Source organism: Strigops habroptila, chromosome 6, assembly GCF_004027225.2.
Source record: "Strigops habroptila isolate Jane chromosome 6, bStrHab1.2.pri, whole genome shotgun sequence".
NCBI lineage: Eukaryota > Metazoa > Chordata > Aves > Psittaciformes > Psittacidae > Strigops > Strigops habroptila.
This window is the reverse complement of record NC_044282.2, coordinates 67,211,482-67,233,789: the sequence shown is the minus strand read 5'-3', so window position 1 is coordinate 67,233,789 and position 22,308 is coordinate 67,211,482. Positions and strand designations below refer to the sequence as shown.

Genomic DNA, 22,308 nt, shown 5'->3' with positions numbered 1-22,308 from the left:
AAGCATACCTTTTTTGTGATGATTTTCTGTATTATCAGGTTGCTCAGGTTTTGTTTCTAGAACCTGCAGAGTCTCGGTACCTTGTTCCTTTGTCCATGCAAATCATGCTACCATGAAGATCTGATTGCTATTAAATGCCCTAGTTGCTGACCAAGCAAATCATCCATTAGGCGGTTTGCAAATCAAAGGTTCAATTTATGCTTTCTAATTCTCTGGCTGTCAAGTGTACTTGACATCAGCCAACAGATTCTAAAATTATTAGAGACAGAAACTCACACATTAGCTAATAAAACCATTATGCTTTTTGGAAATAGCTAAAAGTAAAAATTTATCACTAAAAAGTGATCACAGAGCTTTGTCAAAGTTACAGTAAAGAATCTGCCTACCAGTCCCAGGACCTGGAATGAACTGAAGGTGCATTCCAGAGTTGAGATGATCTAACTGAATTTCCCAAGACAAATTTCTGTGAAGGCTCCCTTCATTTCCTATAAGGCTTAAAATGCTTGGTGGACTCAGGAGCTTGTAGGCTCCTACAAAATGGCTTTTTGGTCAGTAATTCCTTTTGCTTTAAGAAGGTGAATTATTTCCTTCTCTGCCCTTTCATTCCAGTGGTTCCATCTTTGGGAAAAGATACCCCCTTCCCCTCTGATAACCCAAAATTACAGGTCATAGACAATGACAACTCAAATTAAATAACTTTCACTGTACCGCTGCAAGCCAAACTATCCCCTTATTAGCTGCCTTGAGGCCATAATACTACAGAGCCTGGGGTGAGCATTAGAGACCAAGAATTGGCTCACAGTTAGCTCTTCCTTATGTCTCTACTTTGCTGACCATTAGACCTGAGGAAAGGAAACCCCTCCCCAAGTGGAATGGCTTGAGTGGAACAAAGACAAAAGAATCTGCCAGCATTTTCCTCCCTGCAGGCAGTCTTTCCATAGGTTTTCGTGCTCCTGCTGGTTCAGTGTTTGTGCTGAGTCAGGATGACAGGGCCCCGCACAATAAATTGATGATATAAAATGTCCAGGGACAGATCCTCTTCAACAGGATATCTAAATGATCTTATACTAAAAAGTGGCTTAATGTAAACAGAAAAGGATGCCGACTCCACAATTTTGCAAAAGCTCAGTTTCTCTTTTACCTGCATAAAAAGCCCTTGGAGGTGTGAAATGCACTTCTAGATGCAGTGGCACCAAGCCAATGACTCCAGAATTTACCATTAGCTACTTAAGCAACCCGGTGTCAAAGCATAAAACTATCTCCATCCAGCATTAGCTGGAAGCAATCAGCTAATTATAGTCTTTATATATATACATATATAGTTTATAGCACTTCTCTATATTGTTGCTATTTCATCTTCAAAGCTCAGCTATTCCTTTTGCCCTTCTACCTTACATGCGTCTGGAACAATGCGTTTCTTTTAACACTGAGGCTTGGTTTCATTTATCACACATCACCACAGGGGAATCCACATTTCATTCTCCCCCAGGCAGAAATGTGCTGACCAGCTAAATCATTCACGTGAAGCAAAACAGTCCTTAACCATACAGTGGCCATGGCAGGTGTGAGGGACAGCCCGGACTGCTGGTGCACATTGTCTTTGTGATGCCACTCCTAAAGAACAGCACCTGGCTGAGAGAGGAAGAGCTGTATGTCTTCTAGCTCTCCACAGGGGGAAGGATAGAGCTTTGTGTGGCAGAAAGTGACCTGCGCTGTGGAAACTTACCCTGTTCTCTCCATTTCTGTCCAGAGTAGGTAAATGACGCTGGATTAGCAACATTTGTCACAACAGCACAATCTGCAACAGAGCTGAGGATCTCAGCTCAGTTTACTGGTAAGTGATCTGTTCTTGTACAGATCTTGCTGCTGTAATTCCTCAGAAAATTCTGTTTGGTTTTTTTTCTGCTACTTCAGGGTCCACTCCTGCAATCATTTATCAACTACATTTATCTGAGCAAGGGATCTGCTTGAGCTGAGAGACTGATGGGTGTTCATACTGAAAACTGGAACCCCACCTGCGCAAATAAAGGTGTCAGCTGCAAGGAAGACAAGTGCTTTCTCAGCTTGTTGCATCAGCTTCACTGCTCTCCCTACTAGCCCTTGCATAGCTGCTCTTCAAACATGTTTGCTGCACTGTAAACGCCATAAGCCCACTCCACATCTAACAGAGCACACAAGTTCTCCATAAATATGCATCTCTCCAGCAAATCAAGCTGCATTTTCAGGGAAATTCAATCAAATGCTGTATGTTCAAAATGATTGATGGGAAAAATAATAGACAAGTGGTTTGCAAAGGTGACAAATACTCAGTCAAGCTTAACAGTCCAGTAAACCCCTTTGTCATTTCTGTGCAGAGGCAGAGGTGTCAAAAGAATTACAGCATTAAACTTAGAGCTGGCAGGTGTAAGTCTCAGCCCAATTCACTCCATATGGAATCACACATATGTGGCTATTTTTAGCAAATGAGAGATCATGGCTTTGCTCTGTGTCTTGAAAAGAAACCCAAACCCAGAACATTTCCAAATTTAGCACTGTGGTAAGAAAGGAATCAAATAGGGGCAAGCATAGAAAGACTATACAGGTATTGTCTATATCACCTTGCAATCTAAATACTGTGGGTTGGCCGTCATAAATAAGTTCTTTACAGTGAGGGTGGTGAAGCACTGGAATGGGTTGCCCAGGGAGGTTGTGGATGCTCCATCCCTGGTGGTGTTCAAGGCCAGGCTGGACAGAGCCCTGGGCCACATGGTTTAGTGTGAGGTGTCCCTGCCCTTGGCAGGGAGGTTGGAACTAGATGATCTTAAGGTCCTTTCCAACCGTTACTATTCTATGATTCTATGATAAATGAACCATCTTGTTCTGACCTCAATGCACATTTTACACATTTAATTATTGTGGAACTATGCAGCAGGATTAGTGCATTAACTCCAAGTAGGAAGGCCTGCATAAATAGTATTACTGAAACTCTTATGCAGTCGACATATTATCATGCCTAGAGAGATCATATTGAGTGGATGCAGTCGAGAGACCAAACAGATTTTTCCAGAATGTTTTCTAGACAAATTAGACCTGCACAAAGCATAAGCCATGCTTTATCTGCATATTAGCTCTGGCTTTTCTTCAGATCCATACACCACCACCTGTGACATGCTCACCTCTCCCCTACAGTAGTGCCCCTCAGTGATACATGCAGGCAATGTGGCTGCAGCAGGGAAGGCTTAGGCACAAGAGAGAGGTCTTGGAGGCTGAAGCTGCACTGTGAAAAGAATTTCCTTGTTCCGGAAAGAAAAAGAGATGAGAATAGCCCAGCACACTGGCTTCAGCTCACTTGAGGGACCCCTTTCGAAAGCACTAAGGGGTTTGCCAGGGCACAGGGGAGTGCTACAACATTCCTGCCCAAGGGAAGGGAATTAGCTTAACATAACTTGCTGACTCCAGACAACAGGCTAGGAAGCCTCAGATACCAGAACAAAAGGTAGATTTTGAAGGCCTGGGGAAAAAAAACCCCAAACACCACATTAAGCAGTTTTGTGCTTTACAAAGACATTAAAGATTCCAACCTCCACCCCTTAAATGTAGGTGTAGGGAATGGAGGGATGGGCACAAATTTATCTTTGTTCCTGGAAGTAAATTACTGCTGTGGCTTAGCAGAAATGCAACCTTGCCCTAAGCTTTTGAGGATCTATTTAGCTTTGAATCTTGTAAACAACAGCGCATTTCCCCTGTGCTCCTGGGGAGCACTGCTTCCATCTTCTTGCAGGTACTTTGCTCCCTACAGAACATCAAGCAATTAATATCAGGTAACCATGCTGCAGCCTTGGGGCTGGAATCCATAGAAAATCGCCATGGGCACTGGAAAGATACAAGTTTCTCCAGCCAAGGCCCATCCCACCACCCTCAGTGAGGGGACAGCCCCCAGCATCAGGCACCTCCATGGGAATGGGCTAAGGTCAAGCCAGGTAGTCAGCCTGCAGGTCAAGATCAACAGCATTCATGGCTGAATACATCTGTAGCAGAGCTGGAAACCAGCACCCCTAAACATAACTCAAGAAAGGACTGAAAGCCTAGGGCCAAGCTGAAATAGGGCCCATGGGCAGAGGTGTGGGTAGAGGCCCCAGGTGAGGCTGGTCATGGCCATTAAGGTGGGAGCAACAAAACTAACCTCCCAGAAAGACTTAGCAAAGCTAATCTGTCCCCTTGATCTACACTAATAAAGAGCATCTGCTAGGATCAAGTAAGTCAATGTGCTGATTCACGCAAAGATATCAGATTGATAAAAAGAAAGGTAATTTTACATTTAAAATTCCTTCTTTGTAAATGTTCTACTCTCACCAGGTTTTGCTTTCACATGGTAAACCAGTTACTCAACCTATGCATATGTAATCCAGACATAGGCTTTTTTAGTTCTCCCTTACGTTTGCTACTTTGTACTATAGTGGTCTGGAATACAGTCACAGCTGCATCCAGAAAGATGACCATTCAGGCAGAAATAATAAGGGCAAAAATACTCGTTATAGATCTGACCTCTTATGTACTTGGGAAACTAATAGCAATCAATGTCTTCAGCTACAAACAATTTACTACAACATGATATGTCTGGACCAAGAGGTGAGTAATACTGATCCCTGGCAATGGCCATTATTCTTCACATGCCACTTTAAGTGATACTATCGGATTCCTCATGTGTAAGGCCTCTGTGATTTCGTACTGAATTACATTTAAACTTACAGAAGTGGGAAGTGCTGCAGGCAAAACTTTCAACAGCCAAAAAATGCAGCACTTTCAGCAGAATGTAATGAAAAATGAGAACTCTCAAAAAAGATAGAGGCACACGTGGTCTTCTTTTGTGGAGCCATACTGTTATGAGATGTGTGTCTCTATACAGCAGCTGCTTTCTCATCTGAAAACCTCTGTCTGATAACTTCCAAGATATTTTCAAGACCATTAATTGTTGACCCTGACAGTGGTTGGAGGGATTCATTTTACTTGATTTTGATGGACCTTTAAAGTCAGAAAAGATCTTTGCAACAAATTGATGGAGTTCAGTGTATGATTCGTGATCAAATGCTGGCCCCCACTGTGGGATGAGTTGTTTCTGCGACTTACTATTTGACTAGATGCCCTTTGACATTACAAGGGTCTTATGTGACTCATCAAACCCAAAAGATTCTTCTCATACATTAATGTTGATAATGCTGCTACCTCATCATACACAGGAATACGCTGGGGGTGTTTTACTAGCATTTGTTTCACTCTTGACTGTTCAGTGGGAGAAGCAATGGCTGCATTTGTGTAACAACTCCCAATAGGGGAGTCCCCGCTGCCAGTGATTGCTATCAACTATTGCTACCTAGTTCGAAACCCCCTGCCATGGGCAGGAACACCTTCCACTAGAGCAGGTTGCTCCAACTCCTGTCCAGCCTGGCCTTGAACACTGCCGGAGATGGGGCAGCCACAGCTTCTCTGGGAAACCACTGCCAGTGCCTCACCACCCTCACAGAAAAGAATGTCTTCCTTATATCTAATCTAAATCTCCCTTCTTTGAGCTTAGAGCCATTTCCCCTTGTCCTGCCACTAAACGCCCTTGTAAAAAGCCCCTCTCTAGATTTCTTGTCTGCCACTTTAGGCACTGGAAGCTGCTGTATGGTCTCCTGGGAGCCTTCTCTTCTTCAGGCTGAACATCCCCAGCTCTCTTAACCTGTCTTCATGGGAGAGGTGCTCCATCCCTCTGATCTATCTTTGTGTCCCTCCTCTGGACTCACTCCAACAGCTCCATGTCCTTCTCATCTTGAAGGCTCTGAGAGCTGAATGCAGGAGCCCAGATGGGGTCTCAGAAGACTTAATTTGGTGGAGCTCATTTCTTGTGGTATACATCCAGCCAGCTACCCAAATTATCTTTAAGAATAATGATCTGTTAATAGTTAAGCTACTAGCAATGCATTTAATTTTGTTAAGTGTTTGATATCAACGTGATTCTAAAAAAAATCCCAATAGAAACACTAGACTAGATGTTAACTGTTAACTTTAGGGAGCAAGGAACTGGCAGTCTAGGCGTGGTGGCTCACAAAAACCTTTTGCCATACGGGGAGAGAGAAGAGCCACAAACCCACGTCTTTGCTCTGCTCCAGCCCGTAAGGGAGCCCCGCGGGGCGCTCCCGGCCCGCGCCGCTGTCCGCGCCCGTGGTGCTGAACGGCGCCGCCCGGCCTTGCCGAGCTCTCCGCGTTCCCTCTGGGAAGACCGGCGGGATTACGGCTGCAGTAATCGGGGCCGGATTAACTCAGTGGAAACCGGCTGCAATCGCAGCAGCTGCAAATGTTCCCCCCAACGTGCGATAGGGAGCGGGGGGGGAGCATCCACCGCCCAGATGCTGCGTCGCGATTAGGGGGAGGGAAAAAACAAATATATATCATCCGTTGCTTTTGGGAAGGGTTGGGCCGGCGGGGATCCGGCAGCCCCTCCTCTTCCTCCTCCCTCCTCCTCTTCCTCTCCCTCGCAGCCTCGCTCTCCTGTTCCCGCCAGCTGCCTTCCGCGGAGGGGGCGAGAGGAGCGCAGATCCCGCACTCCCCCCGCCGGCGACAAGCGATGGGCGACATTCCCGGCCTCGTGAAAATCAGCGTCTCCCTCAAAATCCAGCCCAACGACGGGGCGGTGTATTTCAAGGTGGACGGGCAGCGCTTCGGCCAGAACCGCACCATCAAGCTGCTGACCGGAGCCAAGTACAAGATCGAGGTGGCCCTCCGGCCCGGCACCGTCCAGGCCACGTAAGTCCCTGCTCGGGGCGGCTCCGCCGGCCCTCCCTTCCCCGCTGCTTTATTTTTAGAGGTTTAATATTTTTTCCTGGCACACTGACAGCGCGGGGTTTCCGTGATTTCTCCCTCCCTGCCTTTTTGCTTTGGTGGCCCCGTTCCTCGGTCCCTGGCCAGCTGTTCCTAGCGCTCTGGCTCGGGAGAGAGGCCATGTTTGGGAGTTGCTTCCTCCCCTCTCTCCCTCTCCACCTTCTCCCCAGAGCTCTTTCAAGTCCACCTCCTTTTCTTCCTCATTCCCCATGGTTTGCCCTGGACACAGAGGGAAGAGGCCCCTCTGGACCTGTATGTCGGGATACACCATGCCCAAGCCTCGGTGCAGCATGGCAAAGCAGACACTGGGACCAGGGAGGATGCAGGTAGAGAAGCAGCTCCAGGTGGAGGGGCAGCCCTGAAGAAGAGATTTGACTAACCTCTCCCCAGCTACTCGAGATCCATCCCCTCCTGCCTTTCCTTTTGACATCTTCCCTGGAGGACTGCAAAGCCCTGACATTTTTCAGGAGCCCCAGTGAGTCAGCAGCACCTGCAGGCCTGCTAAAATCCCTGAGGCATCCCCCAGCACAGAGCCTGCCAGGCTGCAAGCCCACATGCTGGCTCCAAGCTGCCAGGGAAGTGGGGGTGCAGGGCTGCTGAAAGGCTGGATCCCGTCTCTTTGCAGGACAATGGGCATCGGTGGTGTCAATGTCCCACTGGAAGAGAAATCAAGGGATGCACAGGTGGTCTCTTACACAGGGATCTACGACACAGAAGGGGTGCCCCATACCAAGAGCGGGGAGAGACAGCCCATCCAGGTCAACATGCAGGTATGTGGTTCCCCAAACATGACATGGGAAGACAAGGGACGGCAGCAGAGGGCTGACTTCCCAGAGAGAGGTGTGGAGGTGAAATTTTCCAGGACGAAGTCTGATCACAGCTGCCGCCTCCTGTTTTCTTTGTGTCAGTAAGACTGCTGGTCAGAATAGAGCTAAAAAACACAAGCCCTCCTTCCCCAGGGGAAGCCGAGAGAGGCCAGGAAGCAGTAGGGGGATTTCTAGAGACCTGCAAAGCTCTTTCGGGTGCTGCAGCAGGAAGCAATGTGAGCTAAACCTCTCGTCTCTTCTGCTGGATGTTACAGACATCACGCAGCTCCCACCAAGATCCCTGCCTAGGAATCCAATCCCAAGCCATTGGCATACAGGGACCTCCCTTTTGCCTGCCAGCACCACCAGGTATTTTGAAGCAGAGCATGCCCCAAGCACAAGGGGTGACTAGCCACCCTTCCACCTACCATCTGCAGGATGCCTGAGGACCTGCCAGAGGCTGAAAGCACATGTGAAAACAACATCCTCCTCCCCAGGGCTGTTTTCTCCCTTTCCCCATATGCTTCCATTATCACATTATCTCTGCATCCACAAACAAGTTCTTATTCAAGTGGCTCCTCACCCTAAGCTTAAAGAGAAGCTCCAAGGGCCAGAATCGGTATATGCCATGGTATCAAAGTGAGATGACAAAAGCTCCAGCTTGTAAGGCAGCAGAGCTGACAGAAGACAGGAAGAGCAGCAGACAGATTTCTGTAGCACTCTGGCTGGTATGCTCGGTGTGCAGAGGGAGGTCTGTTTTGTTCTGGCTTTGGTTTGCTTTGGGTTTTTCCCCCCTCTCCTGATTACAGTTTTGAGGGATTCCTCCTGTTTATTCTTTGCCTTCTGTACCAAAAAAGGGAAATGGGGCAATAAGTTATCTTCATCCAAAGCTCTCTTAAGGGTCTGTTCCAACTCTCATACGCTAGGAGCTTGCCAGGCCCACCAGATTTCAGCTTTTTCTCACATTTGGTCACTGCATGCAAGATCTCATCTCGATCTTTTACCTTCACTATTTTTTTCTGCAGTCATCATTTAGCATGGCAATCCCTCTCTGAATAAGAACTGTAACATCTCCATTTGGTGTTTCTAATAATTACAGCACGCCTAACTTAATTGTGGAGACCCACATCACATTAACAGTTACTACTTTATAATCTTAGGTTAATAAGACTACCCTAAAGTATTTGTCCAGGCTAATCACTTTCCTATACAGTCACGTCCTTTTAACACCCAGGAAAACCAAACGCCCAGTATGACTCCTCAACCAGCAGAACAGGGCTGCTGGATGCCACTGATGAGTACTGCAGTTAAGTTTCACAATGTCCTTATACCAGGAGGTGAAAGGGCAGTGGTCCCCAAAACCCAGCTGCTTTGACTAAGGCATCCCTATTCTGATAGCCGCCTTTACCCTTAAGTGAAACACTCATGTGAATCCTGAAAATCTGGATGTTTAACTTTTCTTATGGAGAAAACCAAGTCAAATCACAAATAAAGCAATTACAAGAAACGCAAGGAGGGTCTGATTTACAGATGCAAGCTCTGAGGTGTTTTGTTCCAGCATCAGAATGAGAAGCCACAATATTTGCCTGAACAGTTGCTTTTATAAATCAAATCCTGGGATATTAACCATGATGCCAATAGGATTTTCAAGCATTAAGCAGGTCCTCAACCCCTTTTAGGATCTGATCTTCATAGATAGGTTCTTCAGTACTTACGCAAGATGTCCACAATTGTTACTTTTATGTCTTAAATATAGGCATCTCAACTGGGATTTACATGTTTAACTCATCATTTAGCTGCTCAGCTAGGCAAAGCTGTAACAGATTTAGGGAACCAGCCTTGGATACTCCAGTCTGAAAACTGCTTCTAATACCCAGTTCCTGAATCTTCAAAACTGGGCTTATTACATATGGCTTTAAAATTTCCTACTTCTTTCAACTATGAGGAACTTCTGCCTCCACTTCTTTTTCTAGAACTGGCAGGATCCTGATACATCCTAGGGAGATAAGGACACTATTTAAGGCATAAAATCTGAATTCACATTAGAAGTAGACTGTGAGGTCAATCCTGTAGTTAAGCACTGGTTTGATACTCCTGAAGGACACAAGGTCCATAAAGGTGCATAAGAATTTATTTTCCAATGCTTTAAAACTTCAAACAAATAATTCTTTGTGCTCCTTCTTCAACTGGCTAGTAGACATCTGACCTGCTACAGCCATAGTTTATACATGAAAAACGACAATTCTGTTTCTGAATTCCAGAATCTGAGGATGCATTTCTGTCACCTGAATGCTCAGTTATGCTCACTATCCAGAAACTGTTAAACTGCCTAGCAAATGGTGTAAACTTATTTAGAAACCTCTCATCTTATTCTTGGCCAGACCAGACTAAGACTGAATAAAGAAGCTAAACCTGTATTCCCAGTAAGAAATAGTCATCATATCATCCTAGCAGGCAAATTCAGAAGGAATGATTAAATAACTGTTCTCACCTATAGTACTGGATGAGAGAGAATAGCAGACAGGGACATAAACCTGACCTACGGGTAGGGCCATCCCTCCTCTCTGAGGAAGCCCATATACAGGCCCAGTGGAGGAGCCAGGATTTAGCCACAGAAGCCATAGGAATTCAGGGGAGCTCTGGGGATGCAGAATGCTCATTATGCCACAGAGCTGCTGCATCTGCTAAGCACTGGGCTGGAGGAGGCACAGGGTAGTAGAAAAGCTCTGCAATTAATTCGTTCCTTCTCCGGGAAATCCAACAGCAGTCAAACTACTCAGGGTAGCTCAGCAAAATTGGGTCATTGGAGGAAGACAGAATTTGTTTCCTTCCTCTATCTTGTTGAAATTCAGATCCTTCACATATTAATGAAATGAAACACTGTTCTTGTATCATACCACCTTCTACAAATGCTACTAGAAATGCCTTTTATTCCTCAGTTTCCACACTGAGGGTGGCTGATGCTCTTCTCTGACCATTTCTCTTTCTGGATTGTGCACAGTAATATCCAAAGTGCTTAACTTTTACTATCTTGCATTATGAGTGTATCAGGATTACTATCAAACATGATTAATTAAAAAACAAACAAACAAACAAAACCCCAAACCTTAATTAAGGTTTTAGTTGCTGGGAGAGATAAAATAGCCTGTACATCTGATTCTGTCTTTGTCAAAAGAAGGAGCAGAAATATTCCAGATATTCCTTTAAGGTAACACATGGAACTGGAGCCAAATAAAAACCTTCCCCTAACAGCACACAGCAATTCCTGCTGTTGTCAAGGCTAAATTTAACTTACCACAGTGGGCTGGGGAAGGTTTAAAGCAATGTCCGTTACGCAGCAGCAGCTTACAAACCACATCTTGAATTTAAAACAACCCAACAAACTACACGTCCTTCTGAGAAAACTGGATAGAGAAGACTGCTTGTAACTCAGGAAGAGTCACTGTGTAAAAGGGCTTTCATACTGACTTTGCAAGTAGGATTGTAATAGGCAGATGATCAAAGGTCAGCTCCGAGGCACATGATAGGAATGGAAAACAGTCAAGTGAAGGAGCTGTCATTAAAGTGAGTGATGGAAATATTTGAAAGGAAAAAATGTTGAAGAACAGTGCCGTTCAGTAGTGCTGAATCCATGTCTAGTATCTAACAACATAACACAATCAAGCCATACTCCTGGGACCAACAGCAGTACATACAGGCTTCACACCCACACTTCAGATTCTCTGTAAGGTCTTGAGGGACAGAAACTCAAATTTTGCATCAGCATTAGAACTGAAATCATAATCTATCCTTGAAATCCTCACTTACAAGGTTTTCCCGATGTTGTAAGGGTGTCTAGCAGTGGCTTAAAATAAAAAGGGGAGATTTTTGTTCTACAGAATTTACTAGAGCCATAGTCTCATTCACTCCAAAGTTGCAAATACAATTAAGACAACTTACAGGCAATGTCTCACTACTCCTTCACTGTACTAGACACTTATCTGCTAAACACGCTGATTATCTCCTTCCTAGCTTCTGTTACTCATACCTCAGTTTGAAAAGTGCACTCTCACAGTACAGCTAGCAATTACAGAAATGCACAAAGAACTTATTTTGCTTGTTTCATGTAAAATGTGGAACAGAATCCCAGGGAAGGAGTAAGTGGTTTAATAGCAGCGTGTCTCAGACAAGACACTGCTAATACAAGGCTACAAAATACAGAGCATTAAAGATTTCAAATCAAGCAAAAGAAGGAGCAGCCTCTAGGTATGGTATAAAGGTGAAGTGATGGCCTGTATCACTACAGATTGCTGCTACATGATGTAGAGTGTATACAAGCCACTTGGAGATCACTGGGCTAACTGCTGCTGAGTCATCCCAAGGATTATAGCTTTGATTCTTGCTGTTAGTAACATTTATCCACGTGGGAACTTGAACATTTTTACTGACTTGCCTTTCCAGATGTAAGCGCAATCAGATACTACCTGGAGAATCTGATCCTTCATTGTTTATTTATGCCTCAGCATAAAAGACTTTACAACTGCTAGAGCAGGCTTTTCAGATCTTTGATTTATTGAGTTGAGGAACAATAACCCTTACATCAGCTGTTTTATGCTCCACAGTTTCGTTAAGAAAAAGAAACCAACAAAACAATCAGCTCACTAACACTGATATTCCCTCTTCCTTGCAGTTTAACGACATTGGCGTTTTTGAAACAGTCTGGCAAGTCAAATTCTACAACTACCACAAGCGGGATCATTGCCAATGGGGTAACAGTTTTGGCTGTATTGAGTACGAATGCAAACCAAATGAAACACGCAGTCTTATGTGGATCAATAAAGAGACCTTCCGCTGAAGAGTCTAGCAGTGGCTTAAAATAAAAAGGGGAGAATTCAGGTTCACACTGAAGAGATGTGAAACCAATACTGCTGGACAATCTCCCTAAAGAGGAATCTACCTTTTTAAACCAGCAAGAAGCCTTAATAAAGGCATACTGTAACATTGCTTTGTTCCATAAGGTTCCAACAACTGTGTTGTATATACAGGTGGTGCCACTAAAATCTTTACCTATTACTGTATATTAAGTTTACCATGGCATCTGCAACATTCTTTACCTGTCATCCTGAGAATACTGAAAAGTTCATGGTAAAGAATATTTGATAGCTGGGTAGAAAGTCATACCATCATAATACTGTCATAAGTATTTGGATTATTCCCACTAAATGGTTCCACTAGACTTAACTTTTGAGAAGTGTTTTGCTTTATTGCTTAGAATTTGAATGCAACATCACCTGGGTGATTTCTGTATTTATATTTGTGTTTGCCCCTAAATCGGTGTGCTCCTTCAAGCATTTTGTCGTACACGTCATCCCAGTGGACAGCACAACGTGCAAACTATGGATATTTGTAGGTTTAGCTAAATGGCAGCTATTGCACTGTTGATATTGTGCTTTCATACCAGGGGATTTGGAAACCCATTCTCCCTTTTGGTAAGTGCTGTTAAGATATTCTGTGAAGTTTGCTAATTGACCAAATCTCTCAAAATAGGATTCTTTGTTAAGTTCCCAGTCTCTGAAATAGTTTCAGGAAACGGTATAAAACATGCTAACCTGAATGAAGGAAAAGCAATAAGCCAGCTGTGGTATCAAAGACTCCTAGCACCATGGCTAATATCTATCTTACTATCATACAGTATATTCTTGAAGGACACAGCAGCCATACTTAATTTAGTTCTTAGAATAAGAGTTCTGATGGTAATCTTCATTTTTGTTTTAAACTCACATTGCTCAAAACAGTTAAATCCTACAAATCAACTTTTTCAAGCCTGGCCACTATTGTACCCAAAATCAACAGGATTTCTGACCAACAAACACTCAGCAGTGTGAGGAGCACAGAGCCCATGCATGTTTCTACATGCACTGCACTCTTTCAACTAAAGGTAAGCATGTAAGCATTTGCATGGTTATGACTAAAGGTGCTACACAAACACTAGATCAGTGTTTAACACATACAGACAACAAAAAACAAACATATCTTTTCTTTCAGTAAATAAAAGCAGGAAACAAGTACACTGTTCCATCCCCAACTTGGGTTGAAGCTGTCAGTTCTCACGTATCTGTGTTTCCCTTTGTGAATAATTTGTAAATTGTGTATGTAAATGGTTACCATGACTTTTGATCTTTGTAATAAAGGACATAAACAATTCCTTCCCTAGTATGACCATCTAAATGAGTTGAAAATACTGTATCAAGAAAGGCACTGGTTTTAGAAAGTCAGAGAGGGTTCATAGTGCTCTCTGAGAATCCAGTCTAAAGTACCTCATGTTCTTTACCCAAAGTTTTTAGGAAATACAGCTTCAATGTGTTAGAATGCAGACTGCTAATGTGGTAACATTCAATAGAGCTTATTGATAAAGTTCAGCTGCATTTTATTGCACTAACATAGTATGGAAAGTACAGATTTAGGACACAAGTGATATATCAAAGAAATATTTTCTTTAATTGAGTTATTAATCAATAAGCTTGACCATTTACAGATTTCTACAGACAGAAGAACCTGACGGTAACACTGTGGTAACACCACTGGATCAGGTTGCTACCCAGCTGCACCCCTGCTCTGAGGCAATATTACACAGGCAAATTTCACTGTGATGAAATTCTAGAAATAATCTTCTGTGTTAATGTCTTTCCTAGGTTTTTCCTAGATTACAGAAAGAATTCTTCAAAATGAAAAAAAATGAACTGAGCAAATTCAAATGAAATCTGTACTTCAGACAGAAGTGTTATTGCCAGCACTTCAGCAGAAGTTCCAGACAACAGGCTTCAATGATACCAAGGTTCCAGCTGTCAATCAATTCTAGCTCTGCACTACTAGAAAGTAATTGTATTCTGCAACAACTGGCATACTTTGGTTTCATAGAATCATAGAATGGTTTGGGTTAGAAGGGACCTTGAAGATAGAATCATAGATCATCCAGTTCCAACCCTCCTGCCATGGGCAGGGACACCTTCCACTAGACCAGGTTGCTCCAAGCCCTGTCCAGCCTGGCCTTGAACACTGCCAGGGATGGGGCAGCCACAGCTTCCCTGAGCAACCTAATTTTGGTTGTACACATGAACTGAAAGCACATCAGCAAGAAATATGTGTGATAATAAATTACCAGAGAAACTTCTATCCTAGTAAATGTAAGACAGACCTTCAATTTGAGTTCAGTTTCTATGAAATCCTTGACCTACACTGCCCTAGCTCTCAGCTAGCTGGAAACACTCTTCCCAGTTACGGGAATTATGGGCTCATGCCCATATTAATGCCAAATAGGGCGGTTCTTTTACATCCTAGCAAGTCCTGTAGCAATTCAGTTCAGCAGGTGGCCAAGAAAGCCTGGAGATGGAGTGAGTTGCTTTCAAAAGGAAGGAAAGAACAGTGAGACCAACTGTGTCTTGCAGGCTCCATATGCTGAGACTGAACACGATTTGTAGCACCCCTTCTACAAACAGCGGCAGTGATAAAAAGGATGAGGACTGGTTAACAGTTTATCTTGGGGCAGGTGAAATGGCATTTACCAGCTGTCAGATCATTCTCCCCTAGATGAGGTTTAAGCATACAGAAATTGATGGCCTTACATGATTCCTAAATAGATTATTCAAGCGGTGTTTGTCGAGTATTCATACCACCAGCACTGATACTTGGCACATGTAAAGCAAAATAGTCCCATCAATTTCCCCTTGCACAACAACTGCTTTGCTAACAAAGCAAACATTTGCTCCTAGTAAAGGTGACGCCAGACTTCAGCAGTTCCCTGGAAAGTAATGTTTTGAATTTCTTTCATGCAGGACAACTCTGGTAAATATTCATAAAGCTTGAGTCACTAAAAAACTGTTGCTGTGACAGTTTGATGCATTATTCAATCAGCAGCGTTTAATCTCCAGACAAGTTTGTTCTTTACACAGCTTTTTCTAAGTAGTATTTCAATTTTAGTATAGAACTCCAAAATTCAGACCAGGACACAATACACTAAGCTTAAATATATATTTATCCATTACAGTGTCAAAAAATGCTGAGAATGTGTCAATCCGCTGAAACCACAAGACACTCATATCTGAAGGTTTTATACATGAGAGACTTCAAGATTTTTCTCATGCAATGTCCCAGCTTTCATTTTCATAAGAAAGATTGAAACAAAGATACCAAATCTTTCAGAGTCACTTTTTCATCTATATTTAGGTAGCAGTTAGCGCTTTCAGACTGCTGAGTAACAGGATCCAAAAGCAAGTTATTAGTCATGATTATTACAGTTGTGATCCTGCACATGGCTTGTATTATATCATTAGAGTTTGCACAAGGCTTTGTGTTTAGTGCAGCTACTACAGGCTTTGGTATCTCGTACCAGCTGACTGCATCTGAAACAGAAATAATACTGCTAAAGTCTCCATGCCCTGCGAACACAAGGTAGGAAGGTTTCACTGACTTCAGCTGATGCTCCATCCATTGGTTTGCAGATGCAGAGTGACCCTTGCTGAATGTCAGACTAGCAGAGTATCAGAAAACCTCATCTGTTACATTCTTCCTATAAAAGATGTGAACAGAACTTCTGTATGACGAACCTGTGAGTTTTATAACGCAAAGCTTTCACAGGCCAGCAGAGTTTGGTTTCTATTTGGTTCAGAGCACCTGCCTCACTTGCTATGTAAAATTTTGATGTGTGCACTATGTTGAACAGTTCTATTCTTCCAGAGTCTCTGTGTGAAGCTTTGATGTGGCATCTTGTAAATGCTAACCTTTTTGAGATCTGAAACAAGTGCTGTGGCTTTCAGAATTCAAAGCATTGAATTAATAGCTGTGTCAACCCTGCAGCACAAAGCAGCAGTATAATGAGTCTTACAACATTCATGTTTTCCCTTAGCTCTACAAAGCTCACAAGCAATGATTGGAAAGTCCCCTTAGTGCAGCTAATCCAGATCTCTGGCTAGGAGAGTCAGGCACTCCTGCCCACGGGCCTTCTCTGCTGCATTCCTGGCAGCTTTTGGCAGCATTCTTTGGACTGCTTCCTTTTCCCCCCTCCCTGAGACCAGCATTTAAAGCTTTAGATGCCTGTGAGCCCTGGCTTTCAGCCTTAGGAACACAAGACTGCATCAACCCAGGAAGAGGGAAACCAGTCCTCTGCATCATTTCTCTATTCCTACTTCAAAATCGTTATTTCTCTTATTAGTCAACACAGTTTAGTTCTGTGCACTCAGGAAGGATAATCCCATGAATGACCTTACATATAATCTTGTCTGCCTCTTCCTGCAGAAGAAATTCACAAGGATTCCAACTGTATCCAAACTATAAATAAGAAGAAAATGAGCAGTTACCAAAAACATAAAGAAGTGAACTCGGACAAAAAGCACTGCTGATGGTCAGCGGTGGAGGTCCTGCAGCGCCTACCAATACAGTGCTGGACAACTCAATCACATAGATTGTTTCCACAGTGCTCTAACACTCACTGAATTTCTCTATATCAGATATGCACAAGTGAAGAACTGTAAGTTCTCTCACTGCAATCATTGGAGTTTGTAATCTTTTGACCTGCAGTGAGTTGTACCACTCAGGTACGAGTATGTAGATACAAACAGATCTCCATCAGAGACAAGGCTTAAAAGTAAGGACAGCTTTTCCATCAATGTTGATGCCCAAAATCTTAAATTAAAAAAAAAAAATTCATAACAGATGCTGTTAGGAATTAGCATTGACAAAATGTAAGGCTTTGATATTCTGTTTTTCCTCATTTGGACAAACTCGAGTCTCAATGCTGCCATATATATTGGCTTCATACACTATCTGTAGTGCCTTTGTTTCCCTCCCCCAGAGAACAGACACTCCTACTCCCTGTATCCCACATAGTAAGGAACAGCCTGGTATTCCATCCAGTAACTTCTGTAGCCTTCAAATCATCCTGAGAGAAGCAACAATAAACTATCAGTTGATGATGATGAAGGCAAGAACCATATGACTGTTGGAGGTAAAATGGACTTTCTGCCCCTTCTCAGCATGGTAACTGCAGGGTTAGGTGCCATCCTGCTGTTATGGGAGTGACTGTTTTAACGTCGTTGGTAGACCTACATCAAGCCACAACGTATGTGCTGCTGGGACCAAATGTGCTCAGAAGCTTGAACTGAATCATTATGAGTTTAATGTGAACCCCAGAGGACCTTGTCTGCAGAGAAGTGGCAGTAGCATGCAATAGTATCACAACATACACTATTTTCTGACTATGATGGCACTCTTCTGCTCGATCTAAGTTGCTATGCCAACAGATTCACCTAAGGTACTTCCACATTTCAGACTTACTGTAACGAACAAGCCCTGGCCAATTCTACGTACAGAATGTATAGTCTGAAGTTGGTGCTTTCTTTTCATTTTGTGTTTTCTGGGGGGTTGGTTGGTTTGTTTTTAATTAACTGATTATTTTAGTCCATCTCCTTCTTACCTTCTGGGCTTTTATTAAAAAGTCACAGAAATGAAAGATTAAATGAGGTAATGGTCCTTAGGATGCTTTGAAAAAGTAGGCTGGCTCTATCATATTTCAGATCAGTTATGAGTTACCTGCTGTGTAGTCCCTTTGATGTGGAATTCCTGGAGGAGAAGGCTGTAGTGCAATCTGCACCAGATAATCCCAACCAGTGCTTTCAATTACTGCAAAAACATCAGACCATTAATCTGCAATTGTTTTATCCATGGTCTACAGATTTTCAAACCAGACTTCATTTGAAGTGAGCAGGTACAAATTATTAGTCATTACAGTCAAGAAGAAATGCCCAGCTCTGGTAAGTTTTCTCTTCTATATTTTTATCATTATTTCAATTCCCACTGCTCCAGTAAAAGAAAATTAACTGCTGAGGACTCAGGGATTTGAAGCAATGTTCTTTCAGCTCACAGTCGTTTCACAAAAATCACTGCCCTGTGAATATGAAAAACATAGTAAAACTTTTACTTCGTTTTTGTTCTCGGTAGTACATCACAGTGAACTGTGGAACTTACAGACTAATTTCCTGTCCATCTCCTGTGGATTTTCTGGTGTTTTAATATTATGGTTCAACACATATTGAAGCCCCTCCCTCATTACGGACACTCTGTTCAGATATGTAATTTCATAAAACTCAAAGCAACTCAATACAGGACCTCAGCCTCTCTTTCAATTTTCATGAAAAATATTTAACATTGAGGGTGGAGGAGTGCAAAGGAGGGAAAAGAGCAAGGCAAAATGTGCTCAACACTAGCTTCAATTTCTTAAGAAACCAGAACAGAACTGCCAGAGGGAAAAAAGCAGCAATCAAAAATACTCCAGGCAATCACTAGATGGTGCTACTAAGAGGAAATACGTAGCATGAAGGAACTTTAAGAACCCAGAAGCCATCTGTAAGCTGGAAGCCACATCAAAAAGACTCCCCTATCCCCTTTGTAACTGCGTAGGCCACTTCTCCTCCCACACAAACACACTACAAACTTGCAGAACCTGGTGAAACTCCTTAAATGCAAAAGCGACTCCCCTTCACTATTGCTGAGTTTCTTTTAATTCAAACTGGCACCTGAAGAGCAGCAGCCACTGAGTACTCTGTGGTCCAAAAGGAGATCAGAGGCAAGCTGAGGTCCAGGGAGCTCACACATTCTGAACCTCTTGAATAGGGCACTTGTACCAGCATCCCTCATCACCCTGACTTGAGCCTTTGTTGCATGCAGCCTCATGAGCAGTTTCTGCTTTCCCTCAAGTTCAGGAGTGTTTCTTAACATGCACTATCATAAGAACTATTCACCCAAGTTACAGCACCTTCACAGTTCTTATAAATGAAGATAGCCAAACCTGACTTCACCATTACTTATCACAAAGAATCTGGCAAATCACATGCTTCTGTAACCAAAGTTACATTCATGTTGCTGCGTGGCACAAGCTAGAACCCAGCTAGCTCTGAACAAGATCGTAATTCAGCATTTTGCCAGTTAACAGGATTCCAACACCCAATCTCATTTTTCTGCAGTGGGTCAGCGCACTCTGTGCTGTCTCAGTCCTCTACCTGGCAATGAATCTGAGCTGGTAAATTTAAATCTCCACTGTAATGCTAAATAATCTGTCTCTTCCCTCCTCTATCCCACCCCTCACACCCCCCAGTGCTTCATTCTTGGGGGAATAATATTAGCATTTATGGAAGTAAATGCCTCAGGGTTTTGCTAATGTGCTAATGAGCTAGAGCCTTCCACCTTCAGATCACAAGCATGAATCATATTTAGCTCAAAGGTAAAAATACTGTTTCTAGCAGAAATTTGATATCAAGATGAATTCTAGTTCCAGCTCCTCGACCACAAATTCATCTTTATGCTTTTTGTGCAGTTGTATTTTCTAAGTCAGACAGGGCTTTGAGCTCAGCTTTGACCCCCAATTGCAGCAATATCTAAAATCATTCTGATACAGATCTTCGAGATATACAGAATAGACTGTTACACTTAGAAAAGAGAAAAATAATTAATTTTTTTTTAAGTTATATAAATTCTATGACTGGAATTCACAAAAGTGCTCAAAATACTGAGTTTTTTCAGCGAAGAGCTACAGAAAGCAAAATCTGTATAAATACAGAGCCATAGAATGGTTTGTGTTGGAGGGGACCCTGAAGATCATCTAGTTCCAAATTCCCTGCCACTGGCAGAGCACCTTCCCCTAGACCACGTTGCTCCAAGCCCCATCCAACCTGGCCTTGAACACTGCCAGGGATGGGGCAGCCACAGCTTCTCTGGGCACCCTTGCCAGTGTCTCACAACCTTCACAGTGAAGAATTTTTTCCCCAAGTCTAATCTAAATCTCCCCTCTGCCAGCTTAAAGCCATTCCCCTTGTTCTGTCACTAAAGAACCCTTGTAGTGCTTTAGACACCTTTGACACTAAAGGTTCTACTGTGGCCACATTATTTAAATGATCCAATTTTGCTTACAGACAGCAAACAGCTATAACTGATACACATTTTTAGAAAGAAGTCATACAAAATCTGAAGAACTTGCTTTGGGAACGATCACAGGGAACATACTTTTGAATTCCAGCCTCTGCAAACCCCTACAGGGCTTCTGCTCTTTTTTCTTGCTAACATAAAATCACAATATTACGCCCTAACGTTGCTCCTAGTCACTGCAGAGGTTCATCTCTTCCACAGGAGGGAGCTTTTCTCTTGCAAAGATGACTGACTCTTTTGTAGTTCTCATTTTGGAAATGTGTAGGAGCTCTAAACAGTTCTGGAGTGCCCCACGCCTGACAGCTTCCACACAGTATTAGCAAAGTAGATTCAGAAAATGAAGAACATCCCCCAAAAAACAGAAGATCAAGCACTTAAAAAATAAACCATTCTTGAACCTTTGTGTTGTATCACACTATTACTCCTCCCCCTCATGCAATTACTTACATAGAAGAAAAAAAATGAGCATGTCAAGTCCAACACCGTTTATATCCAGACATATCTGACATACATAAACTTCATGTGACTGAAGGTATCAGCTAACCAGACAGTACTAGAAAAGAAACAATAAACCATGGCAATTCAAAGAACAGAACATCTTGAGAAGAGATCTGGCCTAATAGCTGAAAGAAGTAACTGAATACAAATTCGAAAATATATTTTAAAGGACACAAATGAAAGCAATCTTCTCTCTGGACAACCATTTATTAATGCATCAAGTGACACCAGCTTTACTAGGGTTAGCCTGGATGGCTGCTTTCTCCTGAAGAAACAGCTCACTTCTATCGTTCAAAATCCTTAAAGGGCCACAGTTGACCTGCAGCTCTGAGCTGCAATTCCTATCAAGGTAGCACTGTGCTATCATCACATTTCAGAGCTGCTACTTCCACTACTGTTTCCTTAGCAAAAAAAAAAAAAAGTCACAAAATGCAGAGGTGACAAGCCAAGTGGGAGCGATGCTTAAGCTGTGCTGTTCTCACCAGCTAATAGCTGGAGGATTTCATGTTCCCTGCTGTCTAAGTTCTAGTCCAGTGGGTATATCCTCCTCCCAATGTGTATAGCTAATTCCCATCATCAACAGTGGGAACAGCACATGCACACAAAGGGGACAATGAGCCCTTGAGGCCTGTTGTGTTAGTAATTTCAAAATATCAGGGTAAACATATTTTGCATGTGACAGCTAATAAGCCTGGGCATCAGTTTCTGTATTTAAGCACACATTATGGGTTTGTACACTCAGAGCGCTACAGATACCCTACTCACCTCATTTCCAGCTTTGTACAAGATTCAAGAACTGGTTCTGCTATGAGTAACTAACTGCTACACATACAGGTTTATACACCCGGATCTAATCACAAATCAAAGCTCTGTAGAGAAAATGAGGTAGAAGGGATTACGCAAAATACATCTTCTGCTCCAAAGGTTTTACAATCTTGATGTATGACTAGCCACATAAAAAATAGCACATGCTGTTCAGAACTCCTTCCTCCTATTAAAGTCATAACTAAAAAAAATATTACAAGCCTTCCCTGTCTTCAATACTTGCTCTATTACTGCAAAGCCAACTATGGTATAAGCATGCGGGCTGTGTTTTGGCTTACATATAATCAACACTAGTAAAGATAGATTCAGCTGCAGGCCATGGTCAGCTAAACAGAAGGCTAAATGTTAAATCAGAGAAGCCAGCTCTGGTCTGATAACTTTGTGGTGGTAA

The 22,308-nt window shown here is 42.9% G+C and overlaps 1 protein-coding gene across 1 annotated transcript; it reads left to right on the top strand.

Annotated features, from left to right (window-relative positions):
• The first annotated feature begins 6,135 nt into the window (after positions 1-6,135).
• On the top strand, positions 6,136-13,829 carry CNRIP1 (cannabinoid receptor interacting protein 1). Its single transcript, XM_030489033.1, has 3 exons — positions 6,136-6,762; positions 7,463-7,607; positions 12,313-13,829. Exons 1-3 carry the CDS (start codon positions 6,314-6,316, stop codon positions 12,475-12,477), a joined length of 759 nt encoding a protein of 252 aa, XP_030344893.1. The 5' UTR covers positions 6,136-6,313; the 3' UTR covers positions 12,478-13,829.
• The last annotated feature ends 8,479 nt before the right edge of the window (positions 13,830-22,308 follow it).